Source organism: Nothobranchius furzeri, chromosome 6, assembly GCF_043380555.1.
Source record: "Nothobranchius furzeri strain GRZ-AD chromosome 6, NfurGRZ-RIMD1, whole genome shotgun sequence".
NCBI classification, from domain to species: Eukaryota; Metazoa; Chordata; class Actinopteri; order Cyprinodontiformes; family Nothobranchiidae; genus Nothobranchius; species Nothobranchius furzeri.
The window spans coordinates 63142931-63167745 of NC_091746.1; the positions used below are offsets into that span (position 1 = coordinate 63142931).

The window sequence follows — 24815 nt, forward strand, 5'->3', positions numbered from 1 at the left end:
ATGGATGTCAGTCAGCGGGGCGCGCCTGACACCATCGCATCCTCTCAGCCACCAAACCGATAGGGCGTTGTGATTGGCATAACACAATACTGCTTTTTGCATTTTGCTTCAGCTACTGTCAGGAAAAATTAACTTTTTTCGTAAATTCAAGATTTTCCTTCATCAGAGAACATCCAGGGGCCTCATTTATCAAATCAAATCAATTTTATTTATAAAGCGCTTTCACATGCCCAAAACGGGCAAGCAACGTTTATCAAAACATTTGTATGAATGTTCCTATTTTCCTTCCTACAAATAAAATTTAGGATGTTTACTACTGATTTATGAAACGTGCGGTGGCCTCTCGTACGCACATTCCTCCGCAATCGTCTTATGACGGGTGGACAGGGACCAAAATTCAGCCCTGGCATTTTTACGAATCGTCGGCCCTCCCCATTGGGAGAGCGGTGGGGGTGGGGGTGTTGCCGCCCGCAGACTCGTCTCTAGGCCGAATGTGAGATCTAGTATTGACTGGGACTGTTAAATTACAAGCAGGGCCAGACCGCTGCGACCGGGAGCCCTGGCCTTCCAGATCAGCTCATTCTCCACGGGCGGAGATCAGCGGGACATTAGCTACATGCTAACGCAGTAAAACCACTCCAACGCCATCGCTTTTGCTAAAAACGCCTGGAAAAATTCTGTTAGCTTCGGGTTACCATGTAGCTAATGTTCTGCAGATTACCAACTGTGGAGTAGTGTCGGCCCAAGCTGGGCAAGCAGCCCGCTTGGCTAAGCGGCCCACTTGGACAGTGCCAGAATGCCAGATAGGCCAGTCCTCCCCTGTCTGATGATAAATCCCACCTGTGCGTACCCAGGTGCTCGTGTCCGTTCACCATCATTTACATACAGAAACGCCCTCAATTAACAATTTTTGGTCACGCAATGTCCTCAGCACATGAAGGAATTCCCTGTTTTTTATGTTTTTTTCCAGAAAAAATTAAAAATATATACTTTATTGACAGCGAGATCGAGACACTGGCTGCCGAAGCGCAACAAAACCAAACAAGTTGCAGAGGTTATAAATGCGGTTGGGGCAGAGGAGAAGTTCCTGTCATGCAGTCTGGTTGCATGTATGACCGGAGAGCAGGAAGTGGTTCTGGGGGGTTCTCGTAGTTGTAAAATAAAAGGAACTGGAATTGAATTCACGAGGTTTGTCTGTCGCGCCACAAAGTGTCCCAAATCCCAGCATGGCAGAAGGATTTCTTCCTCACGGAGAACGCGTTCCCTCCAGTGTGCACGCTCTGTTAAGTCTTCAAACAACACAGATTGGTCATGTTATAATGTCAGATTCCTGTCGGTCACATGTGTCTTTTATTGGTTTTAATGAACCAATGAAAAAGACTTGCTGAGATATTTTTGCCTCTGGATGAAATTTCTTTCCTCAGCTCCATTTGCTTATTTTTCATCTTCAGCGCTTCTAATACGCCGTCATAAATATCCGAGTAAAAGCTGAGTCACAAAATAAGAACATTTTCACCCATGTGGCCAGACGTGTTTGGTATCTATTAGTCATGTTTCACTGGCAATCCGCTGATCTGCAGAGCCTGTTAATTCACTGCAGTGTGATAAAAGTCTGCAACATCAGCCTGTTTCACATTATCCTTTCAGTTCTGTGTCAGCTACATTTATCTGTGTCAAGAGCAAATTAGAAGATGCCATCATCTAATCTTCTCTTGCTTAACATGAGGCCATAAAACATGACTAAAAAAAGAAAGGCAAAGCCCCCCGGATCTGTGTGATGACTGCCTTGGCACCAGACTCAACCACTTTGGTCCAGACTAAACAAAAAGTATTTGCAACACTAGCAGTGTCAGAAGCCCAACAATTAGACAACCGGATTCAATTAAGCCAGTCCCGTGTCTTATCATTACCCAGAAAAAGACGTGACAGCGTGCTGAATTTACGGCGGACGGTGTTGACGGAGAACTGAAGTTACTCTGAAACCAGATTCATTGGGCCGTGGTGACAGATGTTGGTCTGCCAGGATTATGGAGGAGATGATGTTCATTCATCAGAGTTTAAAGACTCCACTTTTGGCTGTTGTCTTGGATTGGATTTTCCTGGCAAAGCAGTTTTTTAACTTTATTATGAATTATATCTGTGACCTCAGTGATAATAAAAATATTTTTCTTACACAGCATTCGCTGGATCTTTGCTTTTTAGGTCAGAGACGCTTGAGTATTTTTTATAAGTCCCTGTGAGACTGTACAGAGACTGAAAGACACGTGACAGCTTGAGCAAAGACAGAAAAAAAGAGGTAATGCCCACAATCGGTGCCAGATGTGCTGAGAATGGATGCTTGATAGAAACTGTGTATGTGAAATGTGAATGAGCGGTTACGTCTTGTTCAGCTGTTCTACGTAAATGCTGCTGAAGAGAATCTGCAGAGCCAGAACGTCAGAAGAGTGAACGCTTGGATTGTTTCTCCTTATTCTGGCACCATTTCAATGCACAGAAAGTAGGTATTTTCAGATTTGTTGTGCTTGGAGACTAACTTTTGCTTTGGCAACCACACAGAAGCCTTTCACCTGAACACACTTTTTCTTGTCTGAAATTGTATGTGCAGATGGGAAGGTGTGTCTTTGTAGTTTAGTTAAGTTGACGGGGATGCCAGGGAGGCTGGTGGTGATGAAGATGAGAGCGAGATCTGATGATGCAATGGGAGACGCTCTGCTTGTAATTTCTCTGTAACCTTTTTTTCTTTTTCTTTTTTTGTGATCATTTAGCTTTAAAATCTGAACAAGACGATTATTACATCAACGGAGCGTGGACCATTGATTGGCCCCGGAAGTTTGACATAGCAGGGACTTCCTTCCACTACAGGAGACCCTCGGATGAGCCAGAGACCTTAGAGGCTCTGGGACCTACAACTGAAAACCTGGCTGTCATGGTAAATCTAGAGTGGAACAATACCTAAATACATTGATTATAAAATCAATGAGCCAACAGCATTGATCCAAAATGCAAACATAAACAGAACAACTATTTTTCACAACCAAAAATTTTTATATTGACACTTGCTTAATTTTGAAGTTGTTTTTTATATAAATTTATACTGTGTGGTATTTTTATTTCTTCATGAAATCAAACAATTCTACAACAGATAAATACAATATATTAAAAGAAGAAGACAAAACATTTTTTATGTAGCGCCTCTTAAGATAAAGGTCACGAGGCGCTTAATGAGGACATAAAATAAAAATAAGATAAAAAAATATATAAAAATGCTTTTCAAAATATATATATTTTTTATCGTGCCCTGTCCGGCTCAGAATTTATGTCTGAATGCCGAACACAAGCATTGCACTTTTATTCTCTCAGGTGGAGCGTTATATTTAAAAAAATATCATCAAAGAGGCAAACATTTAAATATATTTTAACAGAAAAATGAGAAGGAGGGCAACAAACGGATATAAAAAAAAAGGCAACACAGGATCGTGAGAAAGGCAGAAAATGGTAGAGGTAGCAGCATGAGAAGAGTGAGGAAAAATCAACAGAAGGTCAGACAAAAGCCAGCCTGTACAGATGAGTTTTCAGCTGTTTTTAAAGGAAACCACTGAGTCCACTGATCTCAGGCTCAGTGGGAGAAAGTTCCAGAGTGGGGGCCACAGCTGCAGATGTAGTGTAATTATTAAACTGATTCATTATTAAAAAAGACTTTAAAAGAGTGATTCTTTCCTGTGACAATCAACAAATGAACTACAGAAAAACTTCTTCACTACGTTACTGCCAATAAATAAGAATACTTCAAACTAAGCACAAAACTACATCAATGTAAAAGTTGTAGCTTGAATGTTACTATAATCTTCATCAACCTTGCATTTCGGCTGCTAAATGTAGTTTAGGGTCAAGCTCATTACTGAAAAACTGTTTTCTCAACAAAAAATAAATAAATAAAATAACATTCCTAGCAAAAACATTTATTGGTGACTTGTCTTGACTTCAAAAATATTATAAATTCATGTACACTTGTTTTTCTGCATTTTTTAGTAAATCTTTAAGTTTTATCAGAATGGCAGATGGCTGAAATGTGTCACACTAATGTTCACATGCATGCATGCACAGTATTAAGCCCAAGGCTTAACTTAGCTGCTGGTAGCAGAGACTGAGATTATTTCTACATTATTTACCTGTGGGGTGTTCTGGATGAATATGACAGCCTTTCCTTACTGCTGCCCCCTGCAGGTTCTCCTTCAAGAGCAAAACCTGGGAATACGCTACAGATTCAACGTGCCCATTCAGCGCACAGGGAGTGGGGACAATGAGGTGGGCTTCTCCTGGAACCACCTGCCCTGGTCTGAATGTTCAGCTACCTGTGCTGGTGGTGAGTCAAAGCAACAACTAATGAGTTAGTCTTTAATCTCTAGCGTGGCTCAAAGGAGTCTCTTTCAGACAATAACCATAGTTTATGAGCACAGATTTGGAGGGGTCCAGTTTGAGAGGACTTGGATTAAAGTTCTGCCTTTTGCAGACGATGTTGTCATTTAGACTCATTGAGAGGCGAGCCTCATCGGGTGTAGTTTATATAAAAAAACAGTTCATCCATCACACGGGGCGTCTGCTACAATTTGATGCTTTAGGTATATTTCAACACAAGTGGATGCTGTCTGTTGTCATCAACTCCAACAGCAATGGTATACAGCAACGAAGTCTGCCTTCTCCAGTGATTTCCGTTTTATCAACACAACCACATTCTGTTCGGTGGTGCCAGGTTGAGCAGTTTTTAGTACAACTGGATGGTTTTGATTGAAACAGAAGTTTTCTAAGGGCAAATGAACATAATTTGGGATGGCTTGGGAGTAAGTTTGATGATTTTAAGCTAACCAGTTGATGGTGGCAAAGAGGTTAAAGTGACAATGTGTAGTTTTTACCATTAATCTCCTTATATATGTATATATATATATATAAATATCCATCGAAGTATTGTTGTAAATGAAATAAAAGATGCCCAATTGTTGAAAAATACTGGCAGTTTCACAACATATAACCATAAACATCTGTTCTAAAATGTATGGGAGCGGGTCTAAGTCTCTGGGCGACGCCATATTGGATGTCATGTTTCCTTCCATGGAAGCCTGTGAGGACAAAACACATTTACTGATTTGTAACAAATGATTACAAAACTTTCACTATTCATAAACTTTGTTTTACACATTTACCTCTTCACTTGTTGCCAGTGATGAAAGCGAGTCTGATGTGCTTGTCTTTTTGTTGGAGGTTGCACTCCTAGGTATTTTTGACCCTAGTGGCCATCTGTTGGTAAGGTCTTATTTGATCTTATTTGCTTGCAATGATTTAGGTAGCTACTGCCCCCTATCGCCAGGGAAAATACACACTGTCACTTTAAGTGTCCACCCCTAACCGAAGGATTGCTGGTTCAAGCCTCAACTGTAGCAGTAGTTGTGTCCTTGGGCAAAACACGCTGCCTTGCCTGCTGATGGTGGTTGGAGAGACAAGGGGCACCATTGCTCAGCAGCCTCCCTTCTGTCAGTGCGCCCCAGGGCAGCTGTGGCTACACTGTAGTTTATCAACATCAGACTGTGAATGTGTGTGCTTGGGTAGGTGACTGGTTGTGTTGTAACGTGCCTTGGGGGGGGGGGGGGGGGTGTTGAGCCCTAGAAGGTGCTATATCAAATACTGACCAATTACCATTTACCTGCATTGAAACACAATTCAACCAATCACTAATTATTATTCGTTAATAGCAATGCTATTGTCTCAATCATTGATTTGCAATTGTTGACAGAGTGTTAACAACAGAGAACACATCCACCCCTTTTTCTTCCAGAAATCTTTATAAGAAGTTCAAAAACTACAGATCTACTAAGTCCAAGTTGCAGGGGGGTGTGACATGTCGCGTGACGCCCCGGCCGAATCAGATTTCACTATGGTGAATGATTGTTGTTGGGTTGTAGCTTATTGAAAAGTGCTTCCAAATTTAGGGATAGATGAAATATCAGCATCAACATTGGGAAATGGCCAATGTTAGTTATTTTTTACATATTTTGCTGATATTAACAACTGATGTTTATTTTCATCTAGTTGCCGTTTGTGTATTTGTTTTGGGAGGGGAAGAGGTAAAAATGCGCTGGTGATATATTAAACATCTCACAAGTGTTAATGTATGTATTACCCCTTTACCTGCCTGGAGGATTTCTTGCATCACATTGAAGCAATAAATGAACTTAACCATATAAAAATAGTAAAACAATTCTAATGAATATGGAGTTGTTTGAAGGAAAGACGTAGCATTATTATTACCTTAACACTAATACAATAATTATATTATTTCTATTATTAAATAACATTAAACTGAAGCCCTTTTGAGTCAAATCAAAAATGCAAAAATTGAATTTTTTTATTGCTTTGTTCTTGGTGAGGAAGTCATGTTGATGTTTTTAATTATATAAATATAGATAAATTATTAAGGATGTTTGATATCTGCTCCATTAACGATATCCGATATATCGATATAGTTTAACTCTTAATTTCCATAAACCAATACCAATGTAAGCAGGGTCAGCCCAATAAAAATAAAGAAAAACTCTATTTTAGGTAACTTTTTAAAATTTATCTATCTCAAACCATTGAAAAAAAAACATAAAATTGCACATGCGCTCATCCATATTCCTAGTGCATAAAATAAGACAAAATATTGATTAACATTTGCATATACTTATGAATAAAAATAAACAAAAATACAAAAAACAAAATAAAACAAAACAAAACATACAGCAATGAGAAACAGTTTTAGAGGGGACTGGAAGAAGCAAAAACTTATCTAGTCGAGCCCCAATTCAGTTAACTCAAATAACGTTTGTTCACATTAGCAAATACAAAGTTGAAAACTTTTTTCATGCAGGTCATTCTATCATCACCATACGACATGACAGTAACAAAACAGTTGTTCACATTAATCTACAGAAAAGGAAAACAAATTAAAACAAAACAAACAACAAAATAGAATATATCATTCTCTATCAATTACATTTATATCACTTACTATTTATGTATGAGTCAAATATAAGTTGTTTGTACTGCATTTTAAATAATATAATGCTTTTACATGATTTCAAAGTCACATCAAATTTCTTCCACAGTTTGATACCACACACAGATACACACACACTTTTCATAGTCGTTCGATATAATGGAAAAAATCAAGTTTTGAATGCCCCTTAGTTGATAACCTTCTTCTCGGGTTTTAAACATCCTTTGCAAATTACCCGGTAGCACACCCATCATGGCCTTATACGGGACTAGGACAGTTTTGAAATGAATTAAGTCAAAAAATGTGAGTAACCTTCAATTGTAAAATAATGGAGTTGTATGATATCTATATCCTGAATCAGTAATTATCCTTACCACTCTTTTTTGGAGTACACAGATCTTTAATAAATTTGATTTATAAGTATTACCCCATACTTCGACACAATATAATACATGTGGTAGTATCATTGTACAGTAAAGTGTGTGTAGTGCTTTTTGTGGTAGAGAATACCTTGTTTTATTTATTATCCCAATGCTTCTAGCTAATTTAGAACACACATATTCTATGTGTGGGGCAGCAGTAGCTCAACAGGTTGAGCGGCTTGTCCAGTAATCGGAAGGTTGCACGTACGATCCTGGCTCCGGACAGAGAATTCTGCTGTTGTGTCTTTAGGCAAGACACTTAACCCCCCTTGCCTGCTGGTGGTGGCTGGAGGGACCGGTGATGCCTGTGCTCGGCAGCCTCGCTTCTGTCAGTGCGCCCCAGGGCAGCTGTGGCTACATTGTAGCTCATCACCATCAGTGTGTGAATGGATGAATGATACACTGTAGTGTAAAGCGCTTTGGAGTCCTTGCTCTGAGAGGTGCTATACAAGTGCGGGTAATTTATCATTTATGTATGGCTTCCAACAGAGCTTATAATCAATCTAGATCCCCAAAAACTTAATTTCATACACTCTTTCAATGGCTATCTCATTAACAGTCAAATTGATCTCATTATCATTTCCTTTATTTCCAAATAACATAAACTTTGTTTTGCTGACATTTAACGACAGTTTGTTTTTATCAAACCAATTCTTAAGCTTACTCAACTCTTTCTGGACCGTTGTACCAGTTACTGTATATCTTCTGCTGAACACAAAATATTTGTATCATCAGCAAACACGATGAATTTAATTAAATCTGAAACTGTGTAGATCTCATATATATATATATAAAATAAATAATTTGGGGCTGAGTACCGACCCTTGCGGGACACCACAGTCAATGTCGAGACACCTAGACTTACACCGTATCCTATCATGCATACTTAAACTTTTAACATTATCTGTGCAAAATATGCCCAATATTTAGTTACTAAGCAGCTCTATTAGTTACTAAGTTAGGCCATGGAACAAAGTGCCTTATTTCTTTAGTCTTCAACAGCTGCAGTATCAAATTCTCCATCCGACCATCTTGATTAACTCTACTACACAGGACACGTGACTACCGCCAAACAAACATCTCAAAAGCGATATCTTAGATTAGTCACATTCTGACATTTGAAGTAGCGCAGAATAAGCTACAAAGTCTGATGTATAATATGAGCTTGGTTTGTAAAGGTTGTGTCATTAAGAGTGAAAATCGATATCGATCATTTCTCATATCACATTTTTATGCTAATATCAGCTGATAATAATGGTAGACTAATACTATCGGTCATTCATACTTTTACTTCATAATTATTGGTTATTGGCCATAACAGCAATATTAATATTGAATATTGATATTGGCTCAAATATTCAGATCAGTGCTTCCTTAGTTAAACTGCTTGGTGCGTAGAAGTAATATCTACTCGCACTCATACACGAAATATCACAACATATGAATTTATGGGTTTGGTGGATATCCGGGCTGTAACACTTTGAATCCATCTGACACCACTGAAGTAAAATTCTGCAGTTCTGACTGGTCCATGACAACAGAAACAGTGCAGTGCCTTACGCTGGTGCACACCACAACATGTGCTTACAGGGAGGAGAAGTGGACAAAATAACACCTGAAACAATTCATTGGTTGGTATTCCTGGTGCCAGACCTCCAGAAATTAATGACAACAATAAAGCTGCCAAAACACGTTGCCAAATCTTGAGATTGTTTGTGTTCACACAAGCTGTTCAAACAGAGAACTGTTGCACTCGTTTGACCCAGTTATTTATTTATTTATTCATTTTATTTTGTTTTGTAGCACACAACTCCACTTCCCAGTGCCCCAGTGGTCTCTACTGGCACTAAAACACAGAAGAAAGTAGCACTTTGTTTTTAAATCGATCAACCATCTATCTATCTATCTATCTATCTATCTATCTATCTATCTATCTATCTATCTATCTATCTATCTATCTATCTATCTATCTATCTATCTATCTATCTATCTATCTATCTATCTATCTATCTATCTATCTATCTATCATCTATCTATCTATCTATCTATCTATCTATCTATCTATCTATCTATCTATCTATCTATCTATCTATCTATCTATCTATCATCTATCTATCTATCTATCTATCTATCTATCTATCTATCTATCTATCTATCTATCTATCTATCTATCTATCTATCTATCTATCTATCTATCATCTATCTATCTATGTATCCCCTGTTGTACAGTAAAGGTAATAAATGTACTTTACACATTAAAGCACTTCATTTCATTTGAATATCTCTAACCTTCTGAAAAATCTATTATTTTAAATCTCATGTTTGTCTGTAATTTTGTAAATGTACCTCAACCAGCATTTAGGCAAATTCTGCAAAACAGCGAGCAGAAAGCCAGCATCCAACTCCTAATGTGAGAAGGGTTTCCAGAATCATTAGTTTATAGCAGAAGATTCAACCCTGTAATAAATTCAATATGTATACGTTCTATATTTTAAGCCAGAGTAATGAATATGGTGTCTGTTTCGAGAACGAGCTGCTCTGCATAGCTTCTGGTTTACCAGTGCTGGACAGAAATGCAGCCACTCTTCCTAAGTCCTACAAAGTCAGACATTTAAAATCTGAAACCGCACTGAAACGCTGCCCGCGGCCTCAAGAATGACTAAACCAAACCTTTTAGCCCAAAAGCAATGGGTTTCGTGTAACAATAAATAGTGTTCCTTCCCAGTTGTCAAGTATGGCCTGGACGGGGGTTTGTAATATTTAGTAAAAGCATGACTGAATAAGCGTGTGGGTTTTTCACAGGGAAGACTTCCAAATCCAGAGAAGAAGTCTGAGACTGTTCCTACAATAGGGGAAGCACGCTTGGCCCTTCAGCACCGTAAACATGCCTTTGCATTGTTGACACAAATGATTTGATGTCTCTCAGCTGTGTGTTTCTCTAACCGTGCAGATCTTAAATCTGTAAAACATCTCCTCCTATTTTACAGTGCAAGCTCAGCTAATAATGAAGTGTTGTTTAATATATCAGTCGTGCAATAAAATTAGCAAAAACACACACTTTTTGACAGCCTTATGACTGAAACTGTTTTACTACAAGATTTGCACTATTTATCTTAAGTGTATTTCACTCAAAGCACAGATTTTATATTTTATGCTGTCTCACTCTCTCTCTCTCTCTCTCTCTCTCTCTCTCTCTCTCTCTCTCTCTCTCTCTCTCACACACACACACACACACACATCCATATCTCATTACATCTGCCAGACGAGTCTGCCAGTGGATATGTCCCATGAGGGTCCACACAGACCTAGTCCTAGTTGGTATGGGGCATACACACACACACACACGCGTGTGCACAAAAACACTTGCAGCCACACACAGTGGGAGGTGTGACACCGATACGGTAGTCCTCGCGTTTCCCAACAGGAGCCAAAGTAAAGAGCTCCCTGCTCTGTAAAAGTGATTTGCCAACATATCCTGGAAAGAATCAGGAATGTACATGTCTGGATCCACTACAGAACGAAAGCAATACCATCCCCATTCAAACACAGCGCTCGGCTCGACAAGTGGCCTCAGAGCTTTTAAAGATGTGTGCTGCTTTGCTGATCGGTGTTTTTCACACTGCAGGTTCCCAAAGGCAGGAGATGGTGTGTAAGAGGCTGGACGACAACTCTGTGGTGCAAAACAGCTACTGTGACCAGGACGGCAAACCCCCGGAGAACCAGAGAGACTGCAACACTGAGCCATGTCCTCCAGAGTATGTCGCACTTTGTCCTGTATTAGTAACTGGATGCTTATAAAAGGCCTGATAAGTGCCTGAGTTGAGATTAAAATGGCATTCGTCTTTTTAGAGTTTCATTTAAGGTTCTGGTGTTTGTTTTGAAACATTTAAACGAGTTGGCTCCACGATATCTATCAGATCTGATTCATCCTCGCATTCCATCAAGGCCCCTTCGGTCGGTGGAGCAGGGACTGTTGGTCGGGCCCAAGCACAGACTCGAATCATGAGGGGGTCATGCCTTTTCAGTACTGGGGAAGAAGCTCTGGAATGAGCTGCCTTCAGGCGTCAAGTGAGCCCCTCAGCAATTTTAAGAGCCGTCTGAAACACACTTTTATTCAATGGTTTTCACTGACGAGGAGTCACGCTAATGGGGGTTGTTGCATTCTTGTGAGATCCCATCCAGATTTAACTACAAGTTTTTGTCTGATCTTTGAATTGTTTTATATGTTTTTACTCTTTTATGTCATTTTGTGCCAGTTTTTGCTGCGCAGCGCTTTGTTTGGCCCTTGGACCAAGCGAAGGCGCCATATACATAAAGTTGGTTGATTCAGTGATGGATTGGTTATAGAGCCAATGTGAAGATAGCATATTCCAACAGCCAGTTTATAACTCTGTGTGTGTGTAATTTTGGACACATATACAACTGCTCCTGTGGAAAGCAGGGGTAACCCCTTCTTTCCACTGGAGCCGTCAGCAGCACGTTACTGCAGCAGCACGTCATAGCTGCTGATAGGAACCGCTGTGGTCAACAGAACCTTTTCCACTGGAGCCGTCAGCAGCGCGAGTCGGCCGCGTCTCAGGAGCAGCATGTCGCGGCCCTTACGCGCCGGTTCTATTTTCTACGCACGACGCCTCTGAAACAGGTCAAGTTTGACATTTTTGCGGAAGGAAAGACAGGAAGGAAATCGGACGCGGAAACGGAGCGAAGCTTTCCTACATTTTCAGAATAAAGAAACATACTGCCTTCCGGTTGCTTTACTTAAAAAAAGTTACTTACTGTGCGGCCCCGTGAGAAGTTATCACCTAGCTAGCGGTCTCCTTTGTTTTTCAGGTCCGTATTGGCGATTATAAAACGGACAGAACATAAAACACAAACCTTTTGGAGCCATGTTGTAGTTTTCTCCTGCTTGTTGTTGTGTTTACTGACGAAGTCACTTGTGTGACTTCGTGCTCTGTCGGTGACAGCTGCTCCCCTGCTGCTTCGCGTCTTGTGGGAAGGGCCAAGCAGCAGCTTACGCGAGCAAGACGTGCTGCTGCAGTAACGTGCTGCTGACGGCTCCGGTGGGAAGAAGGGGTAAGAGTGACCGATCATATTTCAAAAGTAAAAAAAAATAGTTTTTCTCTGTGAACTTGGCTTCTAATTTAACCTCCTTCTAACAATACTATCATAAATCTAATTTATGAGCTTAGATCATTTACATGTGTGGACTCAGACATTTGGTGTCTGATTTGTTTTCATTAGAGCCGTTTGTGTACTGAGTTATAACGCACACATGGCATTTGTGTTTGTTAAGGAAGACAAACAGACCTCAGCGGTGAGGAGAGCCTGTCTGAAGGAGGCCGTGTAAACACTATTGTTGTAGAATAGCCGGGGGTTTATAGGCTCAGCTAATGAAAGCTGACACAGATGTTTGAGCATGTTGTTAATTCTGTGTCCATTCCTACAGATGATGTAATATCGCACAGGATGGATGTGTTTGGAGAGCTGTTGTTTTATGGTAATTTTTAGTTTATGGACAGATGGGTTGAATAAAACGGTCGTAGTATTTGTGAAGCCTTAATTACACTACGTTTAGGGTTTAGGTGTATCTGCGAGGTGATGGACCTAGTTCCAGTAGCGGTTTTAGGCACGGGCAGACAGGGCAGTTGCCCGGGGTGGCATTTTTTCATGACACAAAAGGGGCGCACAAGCACTGAGTAAAAAAATAAAAAAGAAAGAAATCTGCGCCGCACCGAGGTTTTCTATTCTATCTGTCATATGACAGCGTCTGGATTGGAAACAGCAAGTTGGCGCCCCCTGCAGCTGCAGGTGCTTCTGCTGACTGAGAGGGTTCAGGTGCACCGTGTGTGTGTATGACGAACAGGAAGGGGAGGGGCGCGGCGGGGGAATTCACCTCTGGGTCTTTCCCAAATGAAATGAGCGAGTAGGGGCTGAATCAACTGTATTAACATGGCTAAAGTCAATCACATCTTGATGTTCTTCCATTTAACGCTCATTTCATTCATAATATCATAAACACAGGCCTATCATTCTTTCAGGTTTTTCTGGATTGTGTGAAATGACCAAATAAAAAAAGGAAAAACAAAACGATTTTGTGGTCACCCCCATCAAGGTCAAATTGTTTAGTCCTGACTAAAGGAAACTTATTGAGTCAAGAGCCAAACAGAAGAGATGAACATAAAAGGCTAAAACCACCAGGTGCCCGATTCAGGAAAAAAAAGAAAAAAAAGAGGAGAAAGATAAAGGTATGTACGCTCTCATGATGCATGTTTTAAATTTTTTGAACCAGTTAACTGGGATTTTAACAGTTAAATTCGGTCAAGTAATTGCTAACAGAGCTAATAGAGCTGAAATATTGAAACGAATATTCAAATGGTTAGAAAAAATTCCTTGAATTGTTTTTTACTGATTCAAACTAGGATTTGTTAAATGCTCACTGCAGCCTGTGGCCTGCCTGAACAACAACAAACACATGTTGATCAAGTTCACATAATAATAAATAAAACAAGCAGAAGAAAATTCCCAAGTCACCACTAACTATCCTGTTTATTTATTGCAGATGGCTGCACTGATTATTTTTTACATGATTTGTTCTGTAAAAGTTGGCATTTTTGGTAGTCTACAGTTTTTTTATGTCAATTTAAATTACAATTTCAGAGGCAATTCTAAAATATTATGGATCATGATAAAGATCTATTGGAGATCTACCCCAACTTTTGGACTGCTCGGCCAGTCACTGTGGCTCAAGCTGAGAGGAGGTTTTCAAAACGTGATCAAGTCATACCTGAGGTCAGCTATGTTTCAGGGGCGGCTCACTCACCTGGCTCTGATTAGTATCAATCACTCAGTAGGGGAGCAGAATTCATATGATGACATTATTGATGACTTTGCATCAAGGTTAGGTTTTAATTTTAGTTTGTGTTTTCTGTTCTAAGTGCAATGCTGTAGTGATTATCTTTAGTTTGTTATGTGTGAAATATTTTTGCTATTTAGAATATTTATTATTTATTATGTTCATATATTCTTAATATTTAGTTGTTGTTTGTTTTTGTATATTTGATTCTATATATTTTGATACAGTATATAATGTATATTGCTTTACATTCTGACAACTTTTATAGTAATTAATGTAAATATGTACAACTTAGAAAAATTAATGTTCAGTAGTCCTTCTAATAAAACATGCCTGTTTGTAGAAAGCATGCGTGTGTGCGTGCAGGTGGGGTGGTAGTTGGGGGGCGCGCTCAAAGGGGACCTCGCCCGGGGAGTAATTCCATGTAGAACCGCCACTGCCTAGTTCACACTAGTTCACACCAATCACCTGCTTTACTCGGCAGTCTCTCGTGCTACATTTAACTACACTGCCCAGCCCCCCCAAAAAAGTCACCACCAAAAAAAGGTCACGCACTCTAACATTTCGTTGCACCTCCTTTAGCTCTGATTACGACACGCATTTGCTGTGGTCATGTTTCGATAAGCTTCTACCGGTGCCATCAGGGAAGATGGAATAACCTGGTCATTCAGGACATAGTCAGCTGACTTCATTCTTAGAGCACATCCTGTTGCTGAAACTAGACCTGACCGACTTCAGCAAGCCCAGATCATAACACTGCCCCCACAGGCTTGTACAATAAGGAAGTAGGCATGATGGGTGACCTGAGGGTGTGTTCCAACTATAGGGGGATCACACTCCTCAGCCTCCCTGGAAAGGTCTACGCCAAGGTACTGGAGAGGAGGGTCCGATCGATAGTTGAATCTCAGATAGAGGAGGAGCAATGTGGTTTTCGTCCTGGCCGTGGAACTGTGGACCAGCTCTATACCCTTGCAAGGGTGATGGAGGGGGCATGGGAGTTTGCCCAACCAATCCACATGTGTTTTGTGGATTTGGAGAAGGCTTATGACCGTGTCCCCAGGGGCACCCTGTGGGGGACGCTCCAGGAGTATGGGGTGGGTGGCTTTCTGTTAAGGGCCATTCAGTCCCTTTACCAGAGGAGCGTGAGTTTGGTCCGCATAGCCGGTAGTAAGTCGGACCTGTTCCCAGTGAGGGTTGGACTCCGCCAGGGCTGCCCTTTGTCACCGGTTCTGTTCATCACTTTTATGGACAGAATTTCTAGACGCAGCCGTGGTGTGGAGTGTGTCGAGTTTGGTGGCAGGAGAATCTCGTCTCTGCTTTTTGCGGATGATGTGGTCCTCCTAGCTTCATCCAGCTCTGACCTTCAGCTCTTGCTGGGTAGGTTCGCGGCCGAATGTGAAGCGGCTGGGATGAGGATCAGCACCTCCAAATCTGAGACCATGGTTCTCGACCGGAAAAGGGTGGCTTGCCACCTCCGGGTCGGGGGAGAGGTCCTACCTCAAGTGGAGGAGTTTAAGTATCTCGGGGTCTTGTTCACGAGTGAGGGTAGGAGGGATCGGGAGATCGACAGGCGGATTGGTTCGGCGTCTGCAGTGATGCGGACGCTGAGCCGATCTGTCGTGGGGAAGAGGGAGCTGAGCCAGAAAGCCAGGCTCTCGATTTACCGGTCGATCTACGTCCCAATCCTCACCTATGGTCATGAGCTTTGGGTAATGACCGAAAGAACGAGATCGCGGATACAAGCGGCCGAAATGAGTTTCCTCCGTAGGGTGGCCGGGCTCAGCCTTAGAGATAGGGTGAGGAGCTCGGACATTCGGGAGGGACTCGGAGTAGAACCGCTGCTCCTCCGGATCGAAAGGAGCCAGTTGAGGTGGTTTGGGCATCTGGTCAGGATGCCTCCTGGACGCCTCCCCGGGGAGGTGTTTCGGGCATGTCCTGCCGGCAGAAGGCCCCCGGGTCGACCCAGGACACGTTGGAGAGGTTACATCTCCAATCTGGTCCGGGAACGCCTTGGGGTCCTGCCGGAGGAGCTGGTGGACAAGGCCGGGGAGAGGACGGCCTGGAGCTCCCTAGTTGGGATGCTGCCCCCGCGACCCGGACCCGGATAAGCGGAGGAAGACGAGAGACGAGAGGCATGATGGGTGCATCACTTCATCTGCCTCTCTTCTTACCCTGATGCACCATCACTCTGGAACAGGGTCCATCTGGACTCATCAGATCATAAACATGTTTTTAAAGTAGATTTTAATCATTTTGTTCAAGATGTATATTTTAGCATTTTCTTATAAACATTATTAGGGATGCAACGATACCCCTTTTTTCCAAAACCGATACGATACCGATAGTTGGATTTGAGTACTCGCCGATACCGATTACCGATACCGATACTTCTACCACACACAAAAAAGCAATGATTTGGAAATACAGATTTTATTTTCTTCTCAGCTTTCAACAGGAGAAGACTGTGAGGTAGATACAAAGTAAAATATATGAATAGAAATCATCACAAAACTAAAATATTAGGTGAACGGAAATGATAAGTTACAGTGAAGCCACTTTAAAGCAACTGCATTGGTATCGGTTCCTGGTATCGGTATCGATGCATCCCTACTTCCAGTACAAGTCAGAGACTTTCAGTACAAATCAGAGACCTGTCATCTACAGAAATACTCAGATGACTCTGCAGTTGTCGGGTGTATCAGAGATGGTCAGGAAGCTGAGTACAGAGAGTTGGTGGAGCGCCTTGTGGCACGGTGTGGAAACAATCATCTGACCTTGAATGTGAACAAAACAAAGGAGATGATTTTAGACTTCAGAAGAAACAGGGTGGAGTCAAACACTGTTTCCATCATGGGAGAAGAAGTGGAGGTGGTTGAGGAATACATATACCTTGGAGTTCACCTGGACAACAGACTGGACTGGAGAAAGAACAGCGAAGCCGTCTACAAGAAGGGACACAGCAGACTGCACTTCTTGAGGATGCTTAGGTCCTTCAATGTCTGTAGCAAGATGCTGCAGATCTTCTACAAGTCTGTTGTTGAGAGTGTAATCTCTTCAGCCATCGTCTGTTGGGGTAGCAGCATCAGAAACAGGGACCTGAAAAGGCTCAACAGCCTAATAAAACAGGTTGGTTCTGTTCTGGGGACGACTGTGGAACCACTGGAGGAGATAATGCAAAGAAGGATTCTCCAGAGAATCAAGAAAATGATGGACAACCCTGAGCATTCTCTTCACAAGACTGTCCGACAACGGAAGAGTGTCTTCAGTCAGAGGCTTCTTCAGTTTGGCTGCAACACTGACCGCTACTGGAGATCCTTCCTGCCAACAGCCATTGTAATATACAACAACTCTTTGACGACTTGATTATTATTATTATCCTGAGCTACTACAACAATCAATTTCCCTCTGGGATTAATAAAGTATTTTTGAATTGAATTGAATTGAATTGAATTGAATTGAATTGAATTAAACATTATCCACACACTGTGTGTTTGATTCATTTTTGACAAGAAATGTGTTGAATTCATAAAAAAGGGAATAGTTAGTGAATATAAGAAGAAAAACAAAGCTACTCATGTGAGTTTTTCCTGTTACTGTGATGTATTAGGGACAGTTTCCTGCTTTGCCTTTTTAACAGTCTTACATCTGAGCTGTAAAATAAGTTACTAAGTACCACGTCTATCTCTGCTCCTCTCTGGCAGGTGGTTTATTGGTGACTGGTCCGAGTGTGGAAAGACATGCGATGGTGGCACGAGGACAAGGACGGTCTTGTGCATCAGGAAGATTGGTCCTGCTGAGGAGGAGACACTGGAGGACACCTATTGTCTAACTCACCGTCCAATCGAAAGAGAGTCCTGCAATAATCAGTCCTGTCCACCAAAGTGGGTCACTCTGGAATGGTCTGAGGTAAGACAGTCTTCTGTTTTCTTAAAGTAAACATATTATGCAAATCTTACTTTTTGCATCATTTTGTTTGCCAAAGAGATCTCTTCTGCTTCTTTAAACATAGAAACCATCACAGTTTGGCTTCAGGAATTATTTTAGTCCAGCATAGCACACACTAGTTGCAGCTGGTGCGATGCATCAGCGTTATAGTCTGTGGTTTGGTTTACATCAGATGTGCTGTGGTACATTTCATACAGGGTTTCAGAAGCGTGTTTACACACCGTGCTGCTAAAGTGAAGTTTGGGTTATTTTTCTCAGACACAACACGCTTCCAGGACGCATCGAGCTCTGCCGTAAACATAGAGATATACAGGAAATCACACAAGGTATCAGTACGAAGCATCTGAACAATTTCAAAATAAAATACATATGTAGATTTAGCAATTGCTTAACTATGGAACTATAACTGGTGACAGCTCATGTGCTTGTTGCATCTTTTGAGACCTATGATTGGTTTTTCAGGCTTTTATCCTGGAAGTAGAAAATCAAAACACGACATCACACATCCTTTTTATGTGTGAGCAGGCATGGACTGAAATGTCAGTTATGAGAGTGGATGGTGAGATTAAAAAATGAATCATAAAAAATGGGTGATTTTAAATAGTTTGCATCCGTTCTCTGGTTTTGTGATCACGAGTGCTCAGCTACGTGAACTACGACACAGTCGCTCCGTGTCTGACACAATCACGATGGGGAGTGACATGCCACGGAGGATGAAACAAAACCACGTCGCTGCTGTAACTTGCACGTGCACCCAGTATAAATCAAAGGCATGGCACGGGGATTCTGAACTACATGTAATCAGGACAAGAAGGTGAAAAACGAGTTGCAGTAGTCCGAGCATAAAGAGAAGAAGGCATAGATACGTTTCCTTTTGAGTATGTGACACAAAGGGACTCAGCTTAGCAAGGTTCCTGGTCATGGTAACCTAAAGGGTTCAAATGAAGGCAACTGGACTTCCTTGGTTTCTTGAAATGATTAGCCATCATTTGAACCCTTTAGGTTTCCTGAGATGATAAAAGAAACAGTGAACCAGAGAACTGACATGAGATTCTAGGGCAAAAACCGAGTCAAAGGTTACACCAAGATTCCTGACAAAAGGTTTGGTTCAAGAAGCTGTTTGTCAAAGAGAATCGCAAGAGTTGTTCTGTCTTTGAGCAAGACACTTAACCCGCCTTGCCAGCTGGTTTTGGTCGGAGGAATTGATGGCATCAGTGCTCAGCAGCCGTACTTCTGTCAATGTGCCCCAGGGCAGCTGTGGCTACATTGTAACTCATCACCACAAGCATGTAAATGTGTGTGTGCATGAGTGAATGACTGGCTTGTTGTAAAGCACCTTGGGGGGGTTGTAGAACCCTAGATACAGGCCATTAACCTCAGGGCTGAAAATTAGCAAAGAATCACCCTTCATCTCTCAAGGCTCAGGGAGGCTTCTGCTCTGGGCATGGCTGAGTAGAACATGTTCATGAACATGTTTTGCATCACACATAGAATGATAAAGACTTGTTTAAAGGTGCAATATGTAAGAATGAAGCAAAAATGACACCCTATGATCACAGATGCATCTCCTAGATCGTGAACACAGCTGATATGTTTGATTTAGTGATGAATCGCTTCTGTAGACAGATGTTGAAAAGACAAATACACAGCGAGGAGACAGGTTTTGCTTTCAGTTCTGCAAATGGACACTAGAGGGGGCTTAAAGCCAACATTTGCCTAGTTTCCCTTTAAACAGATGTAGAGAAGATGTTCTTACATTTAATTAGAAACCATAGAATGTGAAATATCATAAAATATGAAATATCACCTTAATGGATCTTTGAGTTAATTTAACCAGAAGATCAGATCTTTGTATTGCAGGGATTGAGCAACGCTTCGTATCAACTCCAAGAAAGAGAGAGTCAGGTTTAAAAAGTTAAAAGATTTATTTCTAAACATATTGAACAAGACTAACTTTAAACACTATGTGAATGATGTAACTAAGGTGGAGTAACACTGAGGATGGTGTGTGTGTGTGTGTGTGTGTGTGTGTGTGTGTGTGTGTGTGTGTGTGTGTGTGTGTGTGTGTGTGTGTGTGTGTGTGTGTGTGTGTGTGTGTGTGTGAGAGAGAGAGAATATGTTCAGAACCAGCAAATCCGGAGAGACTATTAGTTCTGAGTGGGAGTGAAAGGGTGTTTCGCTGTAAGCTTTGGTTTGGAGATTATAACACACATTGAGATGCCATCTGTCGGTCTCTGTATCCCAACGGAAGTCCCCGTTTAGATGTGAAATGTCAGGGGTCCAGCTCGGGCCCTCTTGGAACGACGCCTGTAGATATGCAGCGGTTGCCGACTCTTTCAGTCTTGAGTTACTCCCAGGTCACGACAGTTTATTGGCATCAGCGAGACACTGAAGGGGTCGTGATGGTTCAGCTTTTATTCTGAAGGATCTGTTGCAGCAGGTGGAACATGCAACAGATTTAATCCAGCTTGTCGTTAGGTTCTTTCGGCTTTAAGAGGAAAGTTATGGATTGGCCACTCTGATAACTTCTCTAGAACATTTTGAACTCAAGTTAAGATGACGTGGGGCATAGTTTTATAATTAGGATGTTTCGATTTACTGTCGAATCAGAATTTGACAGGAAAAAAGGGGATTATACAAACACCAACAAAACCGTCAGATCTGGAAGGTTCTGATTGGATCAGAAAAAGGAAATGTGTCATGTGACTTTAGCATTACGTGTGATCAGTCTAGTGTCTAGTTTAAAGTTATATTACTTATTAAAATACTATCATAGGATTATAATATCAAGTAATTAATATTCTCATTTCACAGATTGATTGAACATTGAGCTTCACATGATTATTTGGACTAACAAAGCTATTTGATTATTATTTAAAGAGAAAGAGTTCTTCGACTTCTTTCTTCTTTCTTGTGCTGTCCGAGGAAGCAACAGTTTGGATAAGAGCACAGAGCATGAGTGGCCTTGGCCCCTATCTTGTAGATTAGGCTTGTGTCAGAAACGTATGATTTTGCTTGGGCAGAGCAAATAGAGCATAGGTCAGAAATGGACAATTCATCACGCTACACAGATGTAGAGCTTGTTGCCTGATCATGTCGCACAACAAATGCCTGTGCAGCAGCGTTAGCTTGTCACAGACTAGTTGCAACCTCACAGGCTCACAGACTGTAAACAGACACTAACAGGGATTTCACATCTGGGTCAGCCCGGCCTAGCCCTGGTAGGTTAATTGTGTTCACATCTGGGTAATTTGTGAATTTTCCGTGTTCGGCCAACCGTTTATTTTTTTCTTGGACCTGCTCTCCGGCAGTCAGCTTCATGAGAACTTCTCCGCGCACCTTTTCCCCACCGGCCCAAAAACATGAAACTTCTGCATTCTTGAGTTGGGTATGTGAACAAAACCTGGCAGCGCGGGGGCAGGCTGATGCCACCAAGACCGGACCGGACCGGACCTGGCTATATGTGAAAATTCCATATGTCTCTCTTTTGTTCTGTTCAAACCCAGCTGGCTGAGAAATAAATCTGTCTCAATGTAACCTTCCTACCAACATGATTGAGACGTTAGACTCTTATGATTTTGTGACTGTAGAATTCTTACATGTTGCTCCTTTAGAAGTAGATATAATATGTCCCTATAGCTGACTGTGCTTCCAGGATGTTTCTATTTGTCTTACATGTCCCTCTTTGACTTTAGTGCACACCTAAATGTGGCCCCGGCTTCAAGCACCGCATCGCCTTGTGTAAAAGCAACAACTTGACTAAAACCTTCCCGCCCACCCATTGCTCAAGCCACAACAAACCTCCAGTCCGAATCCGCTGCAGTTTGGGACGGTGTCCTCCTCCTCGTTGGATCCCAGGTGACTGGGGACAGGTAGGACTGCGAGTTTGTCACGTTACTATAAAAAAAAATCTCCTAATTGGTATTTAGATGTTAAGCTTTTAACAAAATATCTTAAATAATTTGCAGGTCAAAACATGCACAGTTGAACTCAGTGTGTTAGTGAATGGTTTGTATAGTTTACACCTGTGTGACTTGCAGGGAGTGCTGTGACGCATGTGTGTGTGCGTAGAGGCCGAGTTTGTGAGTCCAGCTGTTCCTGTGTGTGTGTGTGTGTGTGTGGCTGTTGGCAGTGATGAGCCGAAGGCTGTTTGAAGTTTATCTCTGCCTCGGTGCAGAACTCTCTGTCACTTCCAGGAACACTATTTGGAAAGAGACAGAGGAGTAGCGTACCCGGGCTCACCCTGACATTACTGAGTACACTGCTGACTCGAGTCTCTGAGATGATTCCAACACGTTGTGCGTCACGAATAGTTACACCTACAAAAAACATGGCTTGCTTTTCTGTAGGATTCGGTGATAATCTAGAGTAAAAGAGGACATTTAAACGCTGTGTTCTCATGTTTAGAGGGCAGTTGTCTGAGTGGGTGATGTCATGTTTCATTTTTGTATTTTTTTATGGGATCATAAGTCATCGGCACACTTTTACATACGAATCAGTTTTAATATCAATCAGATCAACTGATAACCTCACTGTGTTCCATTAAATAAATGCATATCTGGGCCAGATGGAGCAACAGCAGGATTCATCCCTCGCAGTGAAGATGTGTGTGTGTGTGTGTGTGTGTGTGTGTGTGTGTGTGTGTGTGTGTGTGTGTGTGTGTGTGTGTGTGTGTGTGTGTGTGTGTGTGTGTGTGTGTGTGTGTGTGTGTGTGTGTGTGTGTGTGTGTGTGTGTGTGTGTGTGTGTGTGCGTGTGTGTGTGCGTGCCCTGTCACCGTTTCTTCTGTTTTACAGCTGTGGCCAAACGTTTTTGACAGTTATATATTGGTTTTAGCTAAATTGGCGGTGTTATTTTTATACGTTTCTGTCAGATGCAAAAGGTTTTTCAAAGGTTTTTAATTTGCAATTACATAAAGTTTATGTGAAGAGTCAATATTTACAGTGTTGGTCCCTCTTACTCAGCTGTCAGCCCTGGCCTGCTGTTAATCAGCTTCTGTGCCAAATCCTGACAGATTCCTGAGAGTTTATCAGAATTTGTGGGTTTTGTTCATCTGCCGGCCTCTTGGGGATGAATCACATGTTCTCAGTGGGATTAATGCCTGGTTTCTTCTGAACCAAAATGCTGATGTTTTTATTTTCAGTGAGCCACTTCGTTATGCTATTAGCCTAATGGGATTGGTGCTCCATCATGCTGGAAAATACCTTCTTCTAATCACCGAATAGCTTTTGATGGTTGTGAGGAGTTCCCCTGGCAAGATGTTAGGGTCCCATTCTTTTTTCGTGGCTGTGCTCTGAGTGAGAACTATGAGTGAGACCTCGCTGCTGAGATGCAACCCCACATATTATTGGTCTCAGGATTCTTTGCTGTTGGCATGAAAAAGAGGTGATTCAACGAAATAAATTACTTTCCTTCCCGAGTCCAGTCTCTGGACCTTTAGCAGAACGTTGACCTGTTTTTGATGTTTTTCTAGGAGATAAGTGACTTCTTTGCTGCCCTTCTTGACATCAAGCCAACATCAAAAAGTCTTCTCCTTACGGCTGCAGAGGGACTCACACCTATTTACTGCCCATTTTCAATGAGCTCTGTACTGGTTGAGCCCTGATTCCACAGCTGGATTAACTTTAGGAAATGGTCCTGGTTCTGCCAGACATAATTAGGACCTCTGAAGTCTTCAAAGCTGGTTCTATGGAAAAGGGCTTTTGGGGGAGATAAATATCATTTTTCATGATTTTTTGAATTTGGAATCACTTAATAATTGTTCAGAATATTTTGGAGTCATATCTGACAGAACAAACTGTGACATATCATATTTGTGTCATTCTTTATCTCTAGCTTGACAGCTTCAAAGAAAAACAAAGAAAAATTCTTTTACAAACTGCCTGGTCTTCTGGACCAAAAGGTTACCAGTTCAAATCCAGATGGATGATTGGATTGATGGATGGATGGATGGATGGATGGATGGATGGATGGATGGATGAATGATTGGTTGAATGGATGGATGATTGGATGAATGGATGATTGGATGAAAGGATGATTGAATGAATAGATGGATGATTAGAAGAATGATTGGATAAATGGATGGATGGATGGATGGATGGATGGATGGATGGATGGATGGATGGATGGATGGACAGATGGATGATTGGATTGATGGATGGATGATTGGATGAATGGATGGATGGATGGATGGATGGATGATTGGATGGATGATTTGATTGATGGATGGATGAATGGATGACTGGATGGATGGAACAAAGTAGAAATTCCAAGACTAATGTTGTATTTCAAGATTAAAAGAGTAGTCTTAAACTAAATCTGCACTAGTGCAAGGACTTATGACATCCATACGTGACAAACCTTACATACATCTATTATGTATGATAATTAGCTTATTTTCAAGCTTCAGATCTTTAGTAAAGCATTTTCAGATACGTGTTCATGTTTGCAACTCTTATTGTGAAGGATTAAATGGAGTAAAATCTTTGAATGTTTTATTTCTGTATTGTATTATAAAGCTGTTTGATTGTGTTTTAGTTGTTTTTACATTATGTTCAGCACCTTGGG

The 24815-nt window shown here is 41.4% G+C and overlaps 1 protein-coding gene across 4 annotated transcripts in view; it reads left to right on the forward strand.

The window, feature by feature from the left end:
• Positions 1–24815, forward strand: part of adamts6 (ADAM metallopeptidase with thrombospondin type 1 motif, 6) — a 129561-nt gene that overhangs the window by 92423 nt on the left and 12323 nt on the right. For all 4 annotated transcript variants that reach the window (XM_054744522.2, XM_054744518.2, XM_054744519.2 and 1 more), the window contains exons 19-23: positions 2766–2929; positions 4225–4363; positions 11078–11207; positions 18007–18211; positions 21946–22122. In XM_054744522.2, coding sequence (XP_054600497.1) covers positions 2766–2929; positions 4225–4363; positions 11078–11207; positions 18007–18211; positions 21946–22122 — 815 coding nt within the window. The remainder of the gene's footprint in view (positions 1–2765; positions 2930–4224; positions 4364–11077; positions 11208–18006; positions 18212–21945; positions 22123–24815) is intronic.